A 16853-nucleotide genomic window follows, 5' to 3' on the forward strand; every position below is an offset into this window, starting at 1 on the left:
GTTTTTGGTATATCAGAACCTGTTTCTTTCCTACAAAGACATGGTCATTCAAATTAAAAATATATGTGAGAGTCACCTTTGCATCATCCCGTAAGCTTTCCCCTTTCCCTTAATCCTTCTCACCTTCTGAGGCCTTCTTTGGCACCAGGAGTAAACCCAGGGTGCTTAACCACTGAACCACATCCCCAATCTCTTTTTTTATTTATTTTGAGACAGGGTCTTGTTAAGTTGCTGAGGCTGGCTTTGAACTTGTGATCCTCCTGCCTCAGCCTCCTGAGCTGTTGGAATCACAGTTGTGTGCCATTGCACCTGGCCTGGGGCCTTCTTTTAGAAATTGCTGGTGGAGCATCTGGGCTCCCAGCACACCTGTCACGTCTTCTTTCCCTTGTCTCCAATGTCTTCCCTTCACTTTGGCTTTTCCCTGTTAGGGTCTCTCCTGCCCTGTCCTTCTGCTCCCAGGTGCCGAGAGGTTTAGAGGCCTTACTTAAATCCTCTACTTCCAAATAGTCAGGATTATTTTCCATTTCTTGTTGTCTTAAAGCTTTTTTGGTTATTGTTTTTAAGTTGTAAATGGACAACAGTACCTTTATTTAATTAATTAACTTTTAAATTTGGTATCAGGATTGAACCCAGGGGCACTTAACCACGGAGTAATTTATATATGTTAGAGATGGGGTCTCACAGCAACAGGACACAGGTTGTGGCATCTGTGGAATTGATCGCAAGATCCTAGAAAATTTTGCACACTTTGTACATATCACCTACTACATGGTGGAGTTTTTTTGTTTGTTTTTTGTGGTGCCAGGGATTGTAACTGAGTTACTCCCCAGAACTCCTTTTTATTTTTTTATTTTGAGACAGGGTCTTACTGAATTGAGACTGGTTTCAAATTTGTGTTTCTCGTGCCTCAGTCTCCAGAGTAGCTGGGAGTACAGGTGTGGCCACCCTGCTCAGCCTGACAGCTTTATCTTATTCTTCTTCTAAGTTTACATATTGTTTGCTTGGTTCAGTTTTTTTGTTTTGATTTGTTTTAATTTTGAAACAAGTTCTGGTTAAATTACCCAGGCTGGTTTCACAATTGTGATTGTCCTGCCTCAGCTTCCTAAATAGCTGGGATTATAGGTCTGCGCCACTGTATCTTACTTACCATAGTGGGTTTGTCTTTTTTTAAATGTACTGGAGATTGAACCCAAGTTGCTTTACCTCTGAGCTACATCCTTAGTCTTTTTTTTTTATTTAGAGACAGGGTCTCACTAAATTGCTGAGGGCCTTGCTAAGTTGCTCAGGCTGTCACCAAACTTGCGATCCTCCTGCCTCAGCCTCCCAGTTGCTGAGATTACTGGTGTGTGTCGCCATGCCTGTTGAGATTTTAAAAATTTCTGTTAAAATACTAGGTTGAACCACATAAAACTGTAGTAGACTGTTTTTGACCCACAGATATGTCAGTTTTGTTTGATTCAGACTAATATCATACATCATTTTTAGGGGCTGGGGATGTGGCTCAAGCGGTAGCACGCTTGCCTGGCATGTGTGCAGCCCGGGTTCAGATCCTCAGCACCACACACAGACAAAGATGTTGTGACCGCCAAATACTAAAAAAATAAATAAATATTAAAATTCTCTCTCTCTTTAAAAAAAAAAACAAAAACAAAAAAACCCATCATTTTTAGTTTTACTCTTGGCCACTTCATTGGATTTTTTTTTTTTTTTTTGGTTAGGGGATTGAACTCAGGGGCACTCGACCACTGAGCCACATCCCCAGCCCTATTTTGTATTTTATTTAGAGACAGGGTCTCACTGAATTGCTTAGTGCCTCATAGTTGCTGAGGCTGGCTTTGAACTTGTGATCCTCCTGCCTCTGCCTTCTGAGCAGCTGGGATTACAGGCATGTGCCACCTTGCCTGCCCACCGCATTAGATTTGAGGATTCTGTCCTTTTTGATTCCTGTAGTTGTCTTTCAAAGGGTCATGTGAGATTAATGACTCCTAAGAATAATAGTCTCCATTTCCCTTTCTGACTTTTGAGGAAGGAACAGATACTGATATTTGTCCAACTTTTTTTTTTTTAAAGAGAGAGAGAATCTTTAATATTTATTTTATAGTTTTCTGCAGACACAACATCTTTGTTTGTATGTGGTGCTGAGGATCGAACCTGTGCCGCACGCATGCCAGGCGAGCACGCTACCGCTTGAGCCACATCCCCAGTCCAGATTTGTCCATCTTTGAGGAGATTAATTTTTAAACATTTAAAAAATATTTTTGTAGTTGTAGATGGACAGAATGCCTTTATTTTATTTGTTTATTTTTATGTAGTGCTGAGGATGGAGCCCAGGGCCTCACATGTGCTAGGCAGGCGCTCTATACTGAGCTGCAGCCCCAGCCTGAGCAGGTTAACTTTAAATTTTCCACAGTACAAAACAAATTACAGCCACGTGCTGCATAGCACTTTAGTCAACAGTGGACTACATGTATGACAGTGGTCCCAGGAGATTATGATGGCATGGAAGAATTTTTTTTTTGCTGTGTGACATTGTGTCAGAGTTGAGCACTCTACACTCTACACATTTGTGGTGATGCTGAAGTGAACACTATGCTAGCAATCACATTGAATATACTTTTATACATGCATATACAGTTATGTGCAGCACATAATAACTTCATAATAACAACTTAGGCTGTTACTGGTTATGTATTTACTATACTATTTATTGTTGTTTTAGAGCTTCCACCTTCTACTGAGAAGACACTGTAGAGTGTGCTGTAGGCCGGCAGCAGCCTGCCCCCGCCTGCCTGCCTCTTGTGCTTGATCTAATCTGGTTTTGGTCCTTGCAGCCCCTGAGCAGCAGGCTGAACCACAGACCAGGTGTGCCACAGCCCAGGTGTGCCACAGGCGATGCACCACATTTCTGGGAATGTGTTCCGTCATCAATGGGCATATGATGCTGGCCCTTAAAAAAGCCACGGGAGGTGCCTTAAGAAGGCCGAGCATTCTCCACTCGAGGCTGAGCTTCCTGTCCGGATCGTGGCATGGCTGTTGAGAATGTCGTGGAACACGACATTCCTGAGTCGAGTGGGAGACAGCCTGGTGCCTTCAGGGCTCTCAGCACACAGCACCTGGGTTAGATGCACTGTCTAAGTGGGGAGCACGTCCCTGGCCCTGTGCCCTCTGTGTTGTGCCTTTAGAGACACGTCCCTTGGGGGTCTGTAGGGAGTAGCTTATGTGCAAGACCTGCAGAGTCCCCTGGACTTTAGGCCCCCTGAGAACACTTTGAAAGAGCTCCCAGAACAAGTGTGGCCTGCAGAGCCTGCTCTCTGCCAGGCCAGATGTAATGGACACAGTGAGAGCCACTGGCCCTGGCTCCTGCTGAACTCATGGTACCCCCTGGTCAGCACTGGTTCTGACCAGCACACCATCCCACCGGTGCAGGGCAGAGCAGAACCCCAGCTGAGGCACGCTGCTGAGAACAGGGCTTCTGGTGCTGCGGGTGTGAGAGGGCAGAATCACATCACCATAGGAAAGGGGCTTTTAGTTCATTGAAATTTAAGGAAGGACTTTCTTAAAGTTAAAAAGCATTCATAAGGATGGGGTTGGGGCTCAGCGGTAGACTGCTCGTCTATATCGTGCGAGGCCCTGGGTTCAATCCTCAGCATCACATAAAAATAAATAAATAATGAAAGGTATTGTATATAACACACACACACACTCTCTCACACACAGACACACACACACACTCACACTCTCTCTTCTCTCTCTCTCTCTCTCTCTCTCTCTCTCTATATATATATATATATCATCCGTAAGGATAGACTCTGAGAGGTGGCTTGCCCTCTTTGTGGAATTGCCATGGCAGTTGCTGGGTCACCATCTGTGAGGGCAGAGTGTCCATTCTGCAGGAAATTTTGTTAATTGGGTGAGACTGAAATGCTGTGCAAAAACTGACTTCTAATTCCTATGATTGTGTGATCTCACGCTTGTTAGATGACCTGGTAAATATCAGTTTTTAACTCCCTTTTTCTTTCAGAGCCGGCGATTAGACACTGAAGAATTAAGTTTGCCAGATATTTCTGCAGAAATAGCTGAAAAAATGGCCACATTTCATGGTATGAAAATGCCATTCAATAAGGAACCAAAATGGCTTTTTGGAACAATGGAAAAGTAAGTGGTCCGATCGCTCAGGCCTCGATTAGTTCTGTACCAGGGCAGGCTGAGGCCTTTCTCTGCTGGCTCATTGGTGCGCCGGCCCTCAGGGGTAGTGTTTGTCTCTGGGGTAAGTTTTTTTACATGGAGCAATTAATTCCTGGACCAAGAAAGATGACTTGGCAGAAATGCTGTTCCCCGGGGCAGGGGCAGAGCTAGCATCCCAGAAAACCTTGGATCCCTAGTCGCCACCCTTCCCTCTCCTTTCTGGACTGGGACGGTCTAAGTGAAGTCTGAGAATCAAGCAGTGAAGCTTCACCTTTCTTTAACAGATACCTAAATCAAGTGCTGAGGATTAAATTTACTGGGGAATCCAGAATCAAACAGCTTCACAAGTTCCTCAATTACAATCTGCCTTTGGAACTGAAAAACCTCAGGTGAGAATTGACTTCTTTCCTGACAAGTGAGCACGCCTATCCAGAAATGTAGCTACTCTTGGTCACTAGAACTGTTGTCAGTTGGCACTGGTGAAGCGCATCCTGTGCCTGGCATCTGTTGCTGGTTTTGCAGGGTGGATTTGACAGGCGGGTCTGACAGGTGGGTCTTGCTGCCCGAGATACTCTCTTGTGTTCCAGGAAGGCTTCACGGGGGGAGGCCGACTTTCAGACAAGTAGTTTGGTGCTTGGGGCAGCAAAGTCTGGGGCATTAGATTTTTTCGGAGCAGAAGCAGGTGGGGGCGTGCAAGCTGATGAGAGAAATGGCAAACCTGAGCTTTGGGGAGCTGTGCGAATCCTGAGACTGATCTCTGAGAGGAGGCCCTGTACTGTTCTCAGGGTGGGGCTGGGCAGGCTTGCGTACCTACATACATATCTGTCCAGGATGTACAGTCCCCCTGCTGTGCTGGGCAGTACGTCATGTGAGGAAGTGGTGACCAAGATGTCATTTTTATTAGTCCAAGTAAACAATAACATAGTGTCAAGTTGATAAATGCTGGGAAGGAATAGATCAGAGCAGACCAACACCCGGGGACTGCCTTGCCTGGGACAGGAGGGAGCGGGTGCAGAGAGGCCTTGTGCGTGTGGGAGCACTGAAGAGCTGGTGTGGGCAGCGGGGCTGTGGGCAGCCTACATTAATCCTCGACAGGTGATAGTGACACCTTGATTTTCCAGGTCACTGCTTGAATCTACTCCATCTCCAGTTGTATTTTGTCACAATGACTGTCAGGAAGGTAAGAGTCATCATGTAATGCTACAGATGGGATTTGTGTGTATGCTCTATGTGTGATAAACACCAGATGGCCATCACAGGACTATTTGATACATCAGATTATGCTGCAGTGACAGTACGTATTGGGTAACTATTAAAAAGAATTTGGGCTAGGCTGATGGCACATGCCTGTAATCCCAGTTGCTCGGGAGGCTGAGGCAGGAGGATTGTAAAGTTCAAAGCCAGCCCCAGCAATTTAGCAAGGCCCTAAGCAATTAGGCACTGTCTTAAAATGAAAAAATACAAAGGTCTGGGGATGTGGCACGGTGGTCTCTAGGTTCAATTCCCAAAACCCAAAAAATAAAAATAGATGTAAAGCTCTCCTTATTCTTTTTATTTATCAACAGAAAAATCTCTAGGCTATATTAAGAGGAAAAAAAAGCAAGTTTTAGAAAAACATAGAGTATCATTCCACTTCTATTAAAATGTTGACATGGAAAAAAAATCTGAAAGATTTTTCACTAAATGTGGAACTTGGACTAAAGACTTAAATGTTCTGAGGTGCATGTTGCCCGGGGCTTCCTCGTCCTGCAGCAGCTGGCAGACCAGGAGTAGCCATGCAGGCCCCTCCTGGCCCACCGAGCAGCACGGGGCAGCGCCTCAGACCACCTTCTTGGTTGTCCCAGCTGGCACAGTTAATGACTGTTGGTTGCTCTGCTTCAGGAAATTACAATGCCATAGGGCCCCTTACTGTCGCAGAGTTTTACCCGGCGTGATTTCCAGTTTGGTCCTTCCTCCCTCCCCTCCTTGGTCTTGAAGCCACATGTGCTCTTCCACTGGGTCACGTCCTCAGTCCTTCTCTCTTTTTTCTTTTGAGGCAGGCTCTCACTGAGTTGCCCAGGCTGGGCTCAAACTTGCAGTCATCCTGCCTCAGCTTCCTGATGGTGCAGTTCCCACTGATGCTGCTGGCATTTCCTAGCTTGCCTTGCTGTCCTGGTCCTTGGAGGTCACAGGTGGCTGTGGTCCTGCTTCAAGACCTTCTTTGCCAGGCTCAGTAGTCTGTTTTGTTTTGTTTGGGAGATGGGCTCTCACTGTGTTGCCCAAGCTGGCCTCGAATTCCTGGGGTCAAGAGGTCCTCTTGCCTTAGCAGTTGGTTTTCAGTTCCACAGTAGCTCCTGGTCAGGTTCCAGCTGCAGTGAGCCACTAGTTTGAGCCCAGTCACCTTTGACCAATTGTGGGCTCAGTCGAGGGAAGCAGGGCACAGGCAGTTCAGTGCAGCCCTGGGGGCCAGCCATGGCCTTCAGTGGTGACCATTGTTGACAGGGCAGCGCACAGCACCACTGTGGCTCTGGATGGCCAGGGAGGAACAGGTGGGGATGTGAGCTGTACGTTTCTTCTGTGCTGGCGTTTGGGACATGGTCCTCCAAAGTTCCTTTGCAGTGCTCCTGGATGCAGGAGAAGTACATTGCCAAGCCTAGAGACCCTCACCAGGGACCCTGGGAGAGAGGGGCCGGACAGTAGCAAAGGGTCCACTGGCCCAGGTGCTGAGATGCTCGAGGGCTCACAGTGTGGACCTCAGGAGCATGGGCCTGAGTTCATGTCAGGCTGGCGGCTGACTGACCTCATTCCCGAAATTCCACGCTAAAGGAACTGTCCTTATAGGGTTGCTGCTTGTGCTGTCCTCGGGCTCAGCCTGTGGTAGCTGTGGCAGGACACCATGTCAGCTCCTCAGCTGCTGTGCCCTCGCCAGCCACTGCCAGCAGCTCAGTCCCAGGGCTGCTGGGGTGGGTGTGAGTGGTGGTGCTTAGGTCACCAAGCTCCAGTGTGCCAGACGTCTGGGAGGTGCGGCCTTGACAGGAGGGAGAGGCCAGGCTGTGTTCCACAGTGAGCCTCCTGGTGCCAGGGAGGTGGCCAGGATCTGGATAGGTGCATCTGGAGTCTTTCCATGTAGGGGGCCAACCCTGGTAGTAGTGCACCTGTGCTCCAGCCGCAGGACCCAAACTGAACTCAGTCAGGGTCCCCACAGAGGCAAGAGTCAGTCTCAGCTCTAAAAACGTCAGCTTTCTGTTCTAAGTCTTGCCACTCAAACCTTTTTGCAGGTAATGTCTTATTGCTGGAAGGCCGAGAGAATTCTGAAAAACAGAAACTGATGCTCATTGACTTTGAATACAGCAGTTATAATTACAGGTAATGTCGCACCAAAGGCTTAGCTTTCAGTACTGCTTTTTATTGTGATACATTATGAAATGATGTGAGGACAAGATGAGTGGCAACAGCACCTGAGCTGGAAGCACCGCTCTTGGAAGAGAAGGCTTTGGCCAGAGTGGCCGCTGGGCCAGGGGCTCTGTGGATGGAACTCGCCATTTCCTGTGGCCTGTCAGAGCCTCTTCGTGGGCAGGCCAGGTGGCAGCGTTGTGCCCTCCACAGCTGTGACTCTGATGCCCATTGCTTCGCTCTGCTTGTCCACAGAGCTGCCACACCCTGTGCCCTCAGAAAGCCCGGGCAGGACGCGCCTCCCCTTCCCAGTGAGGGCTCTGAGGCGTCAGGTGTGCTCACACTGTGCTGTCTCCTCTTTCAGGGGATTTGACATTGGGAACCATTTCTGTGAATGGATGTATGACTATAGCTATGAGACGTACCCCTTCTTTACTGCCAACATTCTCAAGTATCCCACCAGGAAACAACAGGTAAGAGATTCATTTTTATGGACTTGATAAGATAGTTACAGAAGTCAGTTTCATGCAATTAGAATTACATGTTTTTAAAGATGCCCTTTTAAAATTGTGTCATGGTTAGGCAAACCCTTTTGCTCATGTTAAAAATGTTATTTTCTGTTAACGTGGATGCCAACTTCACACTTCAGCCTTGTTGAGATCCGTGCTGGAAATAGTTGTCCTCTGTCGGGGACGAGCACTGCTTGCTCACAGAGGAGCTTCCAGTGTTTCCCACAGAGCCCAGCCTGTGCCTTCTGGGCTTCTTTCTGGGGAATGTGACCCTTCCTCTGTTGGTTTCACACTGTGCAGAGAGAAGTCCTGTACGCCATGGTCAGTACCTGGAGGAAATGCCTTTAGCATGAGCAGTTCCCTTTCCTGTCTTGCGCTACTGGAGGAGCGTCATTTCCTCCTGGGACACCCCCGTCCCATCCCCCCCGCATTTCCACCCCCCACCCCGCCTGTGGTCTAGACCACCCTAAGGCCTGAGTACAGGCTCAGCAGGTGGCAGTGAAGCTGGGAGGGCAGGAGAGAGCTCAGCCCACCTCCCTAAATGGCCCTGATGTACAATGACTCTGTGTCCTGGCACCTTACTAGTGGCAACAGCAGCTCACATAGCAATCAGGAGTGAGGACAGGGTCAGGTGAGGACAGGTGTGTTTGCACTGCCACCTCGGTTCACTCAGGAGTGTCCTGAGCCGCACTCCTGGATTCCCCTTGGATGCCCTTTCACTGTGGCCTTGCTGAGGGGCCAGGCACTGCGACTGCCCTCTTCTGGCCACATCTCGAGGCTGAGGAGGGTGAACCTGACATGTGCAGAGCCAGGCGGCCAGGACTCCATGAGAAGGAAGGGCAGGCGAGGGGGGCCTGCTTGCCTGGGGAGGGGAGCACAGCTTCGCCCTGGTCATAGAGCTGGAGCGCTGTCCATCAGGACTGGCAAGCAGGCCAGGGAGGCGGTCAGAGGAGATCTCATTCTAATGAACCGCTAAAATCACACAGCAACATGTCATTTAAAGAAGTTCCTTCCTAGTTACATTTTCTGTTTTTTGTTGTTGTTATTTGGTGTGTGGGGGGGTGGGAGTATGGGGGATTGAACCCAGGGCCTTGTGCATGCCAGGCAAGAACTCTCCCAGCTGAACTATATCCCCAGCCCCAGTTATATTTTTTTGAAAACTTTTAAGGTAGTATATGGGTATGGAGCTTTATAAGATAGCCCTTGTGCATCTCTTGAGGTGATCTTGTATTTCCTTTCTTTCATCTGTGATGAAATAGTTTTAAATGTCTGGTCATTCTAGAGTTGCCAGGGTGAGCTGTCTGAATGCCTGGAACAGTCTCGGGTAAACTGTTTTTCCTCCAAAGCAAAGTCAGACTTGGCCAGTTTATGAACATGTGTGTAAATAGTCTTGGCCTTGCAGGGTGGGAAGGCACACACTTCCGTCTTGTCCAGCGCAGTTTCCACCCTGAGGGGACGCCTGCCAGCGCCAGGGTAACCCAGAGCTTTGCTCCTGGGAGCCCCGCATGGCACACAGGCCATTTTGGAGATAATGAAAAACTTAAGTGTGGATTTAATTAGGGAAAAAACTGAGTCTATCTGAATCACTCCTCCAGAACTAGCAGCCCCCACACCACACCCTTCCAGCAGAACCGTGGACACAGCTGCGGGCACAGTGCGTGTGTGCTCTGCACAGCGATGAACAGCGTCTGTTTCACCCAGCATTGGTCCTAACACAGTCACTTCTTTTTTAAGCTCCATTTTATTTCCAGTTACTTGACTACATTCCAGAATGACTTTGAAAACCTCAGTAGTGAAGAAAAATCTGCTATAGAAGAAGACGTGTTGCTTGAAGTCAATAGGTAACGATCCTCCTTTGAAAGCCGCGAGTACAGCTTGCCCCTTTATAAACTGCCTGGAGTGCTTGGTCATGCCCACACCTCATCCAAAATCGAGGCTTCTGCTTCCTGTGGTGGCACGGACCGTAGAGATCTGATTCCAGCATCAGCAGCTAAGATAGGTACTGGGTACCGGGACAGTACGCCTGGTCCAGCCACATGCAGGACCCGGCTGTGTGAGGCTGCTGCCACTGTGCTCATGTGACACTCTGGCTTCTGGAACCAGTGGAAACAGAAAAGCGCAGGCAGAGGAGAACCCACAGAAAGGGCAGTACCAAGGGACTAGGTGGGCCAGGGACCTCCAGGACGCAGAGGAAGGCTGGTCATGTAAATGACACTCAGGCATTGTTGAGGAGGAATGTGGATTCAGGGTGACAGAGAGGGCTGGAGAAGATGGCAAGTTTCACGCACTCATCTGCTTCATTCCCCTTCTGTGGCAGGGAGGGAGAGGCATGAGGGTGGATTTGGGAAGCCCTTGCCTGGGGAGCAGTGTCCCGGGGCCTGTGGGGAGAGGCAGCCGGCCAGCAGGGCTCTTCTCACTTGCGCCTACGCATTCACACTTGTGGCAACAGTGAGGCCACCATGGTCTCCGTCCCTGTGCTGTCAGTGTGCTGTAGCCAGGCAGCTGGGTGTGCTCACTCCTGCAGGTCCCTCTGTGCCCTCTGACATGTAATCCCACCAAGTGGTCAAGGCATTGTCCCCATCCAGCCCAGATGGCTGGCCATCCAGTGGGAAAGGGCTTCATCAGGGGTGTGACGGCACTGAGCAGCTCACGTATTTCTTCTGTGATTACAGGTTTGCCCTCGCATCCCATTTCTTCTGGGGACTTTGGTCCATTGTACAGGCCAAGATTTCAGCCATTGAATTTGGGTACATGGTATGTTCAGAGGTAGCTCTCATCTTCTCCTGGGGAAATGTTGTGACGCATGGGAGTGCTTGGAAGCAGTGGCTGTTACTCGCAGAAGTGACCTGCTCCCTCAGACCCTGAAAGTGGTGACCTGGTGGCACCAGGACAGCATGGTTCTCACTGTTGCCTTGGGAGGTCACCTCACTCCTGGGCCCACTGGCTTTGCCACCCAGCTTCAGGGCAGTGCCGGATAGGCCTGTGGTCTGAGGAGGCCTGGAGAGATCGAGACCTTCTGACATAAGGGAGCCTGAGTGGCAGAGTGTGGGCACTCCTCCTGCGCTGCCAGGGTGTGGTCATCTGCCCACTCCTTGTGCCCACCTGTAGTGCCCAGCTTGGGTAGGGATGGTTCTTTTTTTTTTTTAAAGAGAGAGTGAGTGAGAGAGAGAATTTTAATATTTATTTTTTAGTTTTCGGCAGACGCAACATCTTTGTATGTATGTAGTGCTGGGGATCGAACTCAGGCCGCACGCATGCCAGGCGAGCGCGCTACCGCGTGAGCCACGTCCCCAGCCTCAGAAGCTGGTTCTTGTTGATAAGTATTGGTACTTATCTCCTGGTTCTTTTTCAGGAGAATTGTAGCCAATTGGCTTGTAGCCAATTCAGGCTGTAATTTTAATGTTAAGAACTGTCCTTGACATTGACACCATTAGAGAAGTCCCTGTGCTGGGGCTTCATCATGAGGGAGGACATGGCACAAGCCAGGCCTATGGCTCCTTTTCCCTGGGGCAGGTGTGGGAGGTGCTGGTTCGTCTTGTCCTCCTCGGCTTTGCACAAGGTGATTTCCACTTCTAGGCAGAAGGTTTGGTGATGTAAAGACACCATTAGGCAGATAAATAAGAGGAAATTGGGTTTTTTAAGCAGATTTGGAGTCCTGGTCAGATGACACTGTAAGACAAAGCTGACTTCAGAATAAGAAATATTACCAGAGACGAAGAATGGCATTTTGTAATAAGAGGACGTAAAATACTAAGTGTGCACCCAGCTGTCTTGTAAAAGACATGAAACAAAACTGACGAAACTGAGAGGAAAGAGGCGATGCAGAGTTAGAGTGCATGCTCCAGTCCTCTGGGAAGGGTGGGCAGGCGGTTATCAGCAGTTGCCGAGACAGGCAGCTTCACCTGCTGGTCCTTACCAGGTGCTCGGCTGCGGTATCCACTCTTCCTGCGCTCAGAGCAGTGCGTGCTGTGCCAGAGAACAGGGTTTAATAAATCTTAAAGGATGTGTCCTCATGGAACTTAACTGATGTCTAGAAAAGGTGAATATCTAGAAAACAGAAGGCTATCTAGAAAATCCCCAGTGGGCACAGTGGCACTTGCCTGTAACCTCAATGTCTCAGGAAGCTGAGGCAGAGGATTCCAGGTTTGAGGCTGGACAAGAAAAAAAAGAACACAATACCAATATAGGGTGTCAAGAGGAGGGTCTCTGCAGGTCTAACTGTGTAAACTTATTTTAAGAAATATTGTCAGTTGTACATGGGAATAGTACCTTCAATTAATTAATTAATTTTTTAATGTGGTGCTGAGAATTGAACCCAGTGCCTCCCATGTACTAGGCAAGTGCTCTACTGCTGAGCTACAATCCCAGTCCTTGTGCCAGCACATTTGACAGTGTAGATGAAAATGCATACTCTTTGAAAGATAAAAATGTCCAAAACTGATATAAGAAATGGCTATATGTTTGTTAAACAAATTGAATTCATAATAAGAATGGGCCTGGTGGCAGATGCCTATAATCTCAACTACTGGGAAGGGGCTAAGGCAGAAGGACCACAAGTTTGAGGCTACCCTCAGCAACTTGGCAAGGCCCTGTCTCAAAAAAGAAAAATGCCTGAGGATGTGACTCATTGGTAAAGCTGCCCTGGGTTCAGTCCACAGTCACACACTCTCCCACTCAAGGACCAAAGTAATTCATTTCAAAAAATGACGTGGGGCCAGGTGTGGTGGTGCACGCCTGAGTCCCAGCAGCTCGGGAGGCTGAGGCAGGAATATGGCGAGTTCAAAGTTCAACAACAGTGAGGCACTAAGCAGCTCAGTGAGACCCTGTCTCTAAATAGAATACAAAATAGGGTTGGGATGTGGCTCAGTGGTGGAGTGCACCTGAGTTCAATCCCCAGTACCAAAAAAAAAAAAAAAAAAAAGGAACAACCATAGAGTTATGGGGGGAAAAATCTCTTGATCTCATGCCATGTACTGTAGTTAACTTGAAATGGACTTGTAAAAGGCCAAACTATTAGGCTTCTGTAAGAAAAAAGAAAAGTCTTATGATCTAGGCAAATATTTTATAACTTCCATAAAGCACAGTTAAAGGGGAAAAGTGTAATGGGGAAGTCCAGCAGTAGTGGTTCCAGAACCCTCTCCCCTAATCTGTGTCCAAGTCCCTGGCATAAAATACTGCATGCATCTTCCCTTGTCATTTTGGTCACCTCTGGAGTGCTTATGCTACCTTAAGATACAGGGCAGTGCTGTGTGACTGTTGTGTCACTGATGGCTCAGGGAGCGGCCGGGGAAGGTCTGCAGGTTCAGTACAGACGCAGGTTTTCCCCCTAAGTATTTTCAGTCCATGAATGTGGAACCCGTGGGTACAGAGAGCCAGATAAAGGGGAGCTCGACAAAATGGAAGCACCCCTCTCCCTCCCCGTTTTCTTCTTTTGCAGTGCCAGGGCTGGAACCCAGGGCGTCCCACATGCTAGGTGGGCTACAACTGGTAGTGCTCAACTGCTCATGGCACCTTTATTTTATTTTTCAAGTTTAGTTGTTACGTACTGGGAATTGAACCCAGGGGTGCTTTATCACTGAACTACATCCCAAGCCTTTTTATTTTTTAAGACGAGGTCATGCTAAGTTGCTGAGGCTGGCCTCAAACTGGCGATCCAAATGTCCCATCCTCCCAGGTTGCTGGGGTTGCCGGTGTGCGCCACCACGGCCACACCTTCAGTTTCAATAGACCTAAGCGGGAAATTGCACAGTGCTGATGGGCAGGTGCTGACGTAAACAGAGTGGGACCCGGGGAAGGAGCGGGTCCCTGTTCTGCACAGCGCAGAGTACTCTCAGGTGCCAGAACCAACATGCTGTGGTTGTGGGTGCTGCTGTAGGACTGAGGCCTGTCTAGGGACAGGTCAGGGCAGCACTGCCTGTGTAGTGGGGGAAGAGGAAGGGTACTGACTGCAAAGCCCCAAGAACTCCAGGGGACCCGGGGCCTTTCTTGCCATGGTGGGCGTGTCTGTGGAAACTACAGTGTACCCTTAAAATGGGTTCATGTTTGGGGGATAGAAATTCTGCCTCCAGATTAATTTTTCAAAAAGTGACAGTGTAGCCAGGCATGGTGGCACATGCCCATAATGCCTGTGATCCCAGTGGCTCAGGAGGCTGAGTCAGGAGGATCAAGAGTTCAAAGTCAGCCTCAGCAGCTTAACAAGGTACTAAGCAACTTAGTGAGACTCTGTTTTTAAACACAATATAAAAAGGGCTGGGGATGTGGCTCAGTGGTTAAGTACTCCTGAGTCCAATCCCTAGTACTCAGAAAAAAGAAAAAGGTAACCCTCCTAGCGCAGACTTTGGATTGGGAGTGGGTCCTCAGAAATTGCTGTGCGTGCGGCTGGAGAGATAGGGGAGCAGATCTGGGAATGGCAGCTTGACAGCAGAAATAGCCTGGCCAGCCCTTCCCCCGTGTCGTGCTCCTTGTGACAGCTGCCAGTGATCTTAGAAAATAGGGGCACCTTCTTTAGTTGACCTCTCTCTCTGTCTCCCCACACTCTGGGATCTTTGCTGTTAAAATTGGAGTTGTCCCAGGGCTGCCCAATGTTCCGGGCAGTCACAAGGCCAGGTTTGTAGATGAGGTCCTTCTGAGTGGCACTCGACAGGCATTAGCTTTGAGATAAGGGGGTGTGGGGACAGTGCTGAGAGCTTTGGCAGCTTGTGTCTTCAGAGCAGCTGCAGCATGGGCCACACTGTGCTCGGTGTCTTCTTAGCTGGGCCCTGGGCCGGCCGCGTGGGCAGGGCCCCAGGAGTACAGCCCTTGCTGAGGCCTTGGCCTTCCTTGTTCCTTGTCTCCCAGGAGTATGCGCAAGCCAGATTTGATGCCTATTTCGACCAGAAGAGGAAGCTTGGGGTGTGACTGGGGAGGAGCAGCCCTTCGCCACTGGACTGCGGGAGATCGTGAGCCGGGCCCTCTGCACTGTGACCCTGGCACCTGCAGCATGAAGGCCCGGACATCTCTGAACACAGATGTGTATGATAACGAAGACTATTAAAGTGGAGTGACATTTATCTCATCCCTTGTTGACGATCTCACTAAGACTTGGACCAGGTGGGGAAGCAGAGTGTAGGCAGTAGAGCAGTAGATCAGCCTCTGAGCCCCGGAACCAGAGGCGGCCTTTCACGCCGGGCTGTGAGGCTTCCGGTGGGCACAGCCGCCAGCAGGAGCGGACAGCATTGCTGCAGGTACTTCGGTTAATGTTTTTTGTTTTTTTTATTTTAAATTTATCATTAATATACTGGTGAACGTTGTAACCAGGCTTCTTGTAGGTGACAATGTGATGTAGACACTCTTGCTCCCAAGGGACACGAGGGAGTGGACACACTGTGAAGTGGCTCCCCGGACAGCATGTTCCTCTGGGCAGAGCGGTGGCAGCTGGAGAAGCAGGCTACACAGGAGCTGCCAGGAGCTCTGCGGGCAGATGGCCACAGCCCTCCTGTGCCTGCTACATATGTTGATACGTGGACGAGCTTCTCTATGACTGGACATGACCTGCACCCGCCCCTTCTGACTGGTGTGCTTTGTAATTCTGGCTTCACAGTGTGGGGACCTCAGCCCCCAGCCTTTCCCTCCTTCCCTCTCCTGGCCACAGGCAGCCTCCAGGGAATCCTTCCGCGTAGGCTGCTGCCCTGGCCTTGACCAGCATTCCCAGCCCCATCCCTCACCCCCACCCCCACCCCCACCCCCACGTCCTGGTGTCACTCTGGGAGACAGCGGCACTGACGTGGGTTGTGGTGCAATGAAGCAGAGCTGTGAATCCATGAGCATTAGTGTCCAGTGGGTAAATTTTAGCCGACTTTTTTTACTCTAAACTCTGAATTGTCAGTTTTTGTGCATATATTTCTGCTACCACAGAGACTGTGCTACACAGATAAATAATAAAATTAAGACTCAGCCTCAAGCTGTTCTCTGGATGTGTCCTAACCTTGGGGAGGGCTCCTCTTACCTCCATGTGCCCATGGGAGGTTCTAGATGGCAGTGCCCTGCCCTAGCTGTGGACAAGAGCATCTGACTCTCCTCCTCCTATGACACTTGTCTGTCCGCCATGTTCTGATTTTCCTCTGGACTCCCCAGTCCCCAGGGTCTGCCCTTGGCCCCAAGTCCCATGGGGCTCTTGCCCAGCATGCTGGCCCTAGGACAGCCTGTTACCCTCCCCGACTCAACCCAGTTCTGTGCCTGCTGATTCTGCAGAGGAAATTGGGACAGTGGCTGTCTGGGGAGTGGAGCAGGTGGTGGGGGAGGCAGGAGGGGACTTAACTGTTCACCCATCTGGACACTCAGGATCTTGAGCAGGACAGGATGTGTGATCACTCACCGCTTAGGTCATGGCCCTACCCCAGCTCTGGTTCCAGCCACACTTGAACAGCCCTGCTTGCTTACAAGCCCCAGGCCAACCTAGATGCCTTGGGGTCAGGTCTGCAGGTGATGGGGCTCCTTCAGGGGAGTCCTGCCAGCGCGTGCAACACCCTCACACCTCTGAATCCTTCCATTGAAGATGGTGCACAAAATTAAGCCACTCTGACCTGTTCTCCGTGAAGCTCAGCTGACCCTGGAGTGCTATCTGTCTGGGTCCTCCCCTGAGCCAGACCATAACCTTGAGTGAGAACTCAGCCCAGCCTGGTCACTGCCAGTCCTCAAGGCAGGTGACCCTGAAAGGTGCCACCCCACAGCCAGGCATGTGCTGTTTCCATGGCAACCCACTGGTGTCTCCCCAGGAGACCTCCATTAGACTGAGCATCTGCTGTCACA

At 49.7% G+C, this 16853-nt stretch overlaps 1 protein-coding gene across 5 annotated transcripts in view; it reads left to right on the forward strand.

Moving 5' to 3' along the window:
- Chka (choline kinase alpha) overlaps positions 1–16005 on the forward strand; it is a 58171-nt gene extending 42166 nt beyond the window's left edge. For 3 of the 5 annotated variants that reach the window (XM_034636878.2, XM_027944261.3, XM_027944262.3), the window contains 8 exons: positions 4022–4155; positions 4470–4574; positions 5307–5365; positions 7443–7530; positions 7922–8030; positions 9801–9907; positions 10739–10820; positions 14904–16005. In XM_034636878.2, the coding sequence (XP_034492769.1) occupies positions 4022–4155; positions 4470–4574; positions 5307–5365; positions 7443–7530; positions 7922–8030; positions 9801–9907; positions 10739–10820; positions 14904–14963 (744 nt within the window). In that variant the 3' untranslated portion in view covers positions 14964–16005. The remainder of the gene's footprint in view (positions 1–4021; positions 4156–4469; positions 4575–5306; positions 5366–7442; positions 7531–7921; positions 8031–9800; positions 9908–10738; positions 10821–14903) is intronic. The other 2 variants (XR_004618751.2, XM_071615997.1) reach the window with 2 other exon arrangements.
- The last annotated feature ends 848 nt before the right edge of the window (positions 16006–16853 follow it).

This window comes from Marmota flaviventris, chromosome 9, assembly GCF_047511675.1.
Source record: "Marmota flaviventris isolate mMarFla1 chromosome 9, mMarFla1.hap1, whole genome shotgun sequence".
Taxonomy (NCBI): domain Eukaryota; kingdom Metazoa; phylum Chordata; class Mammalia; order Rodentia; family Sciuridae; genus Marmota; species Marmota flaviventris.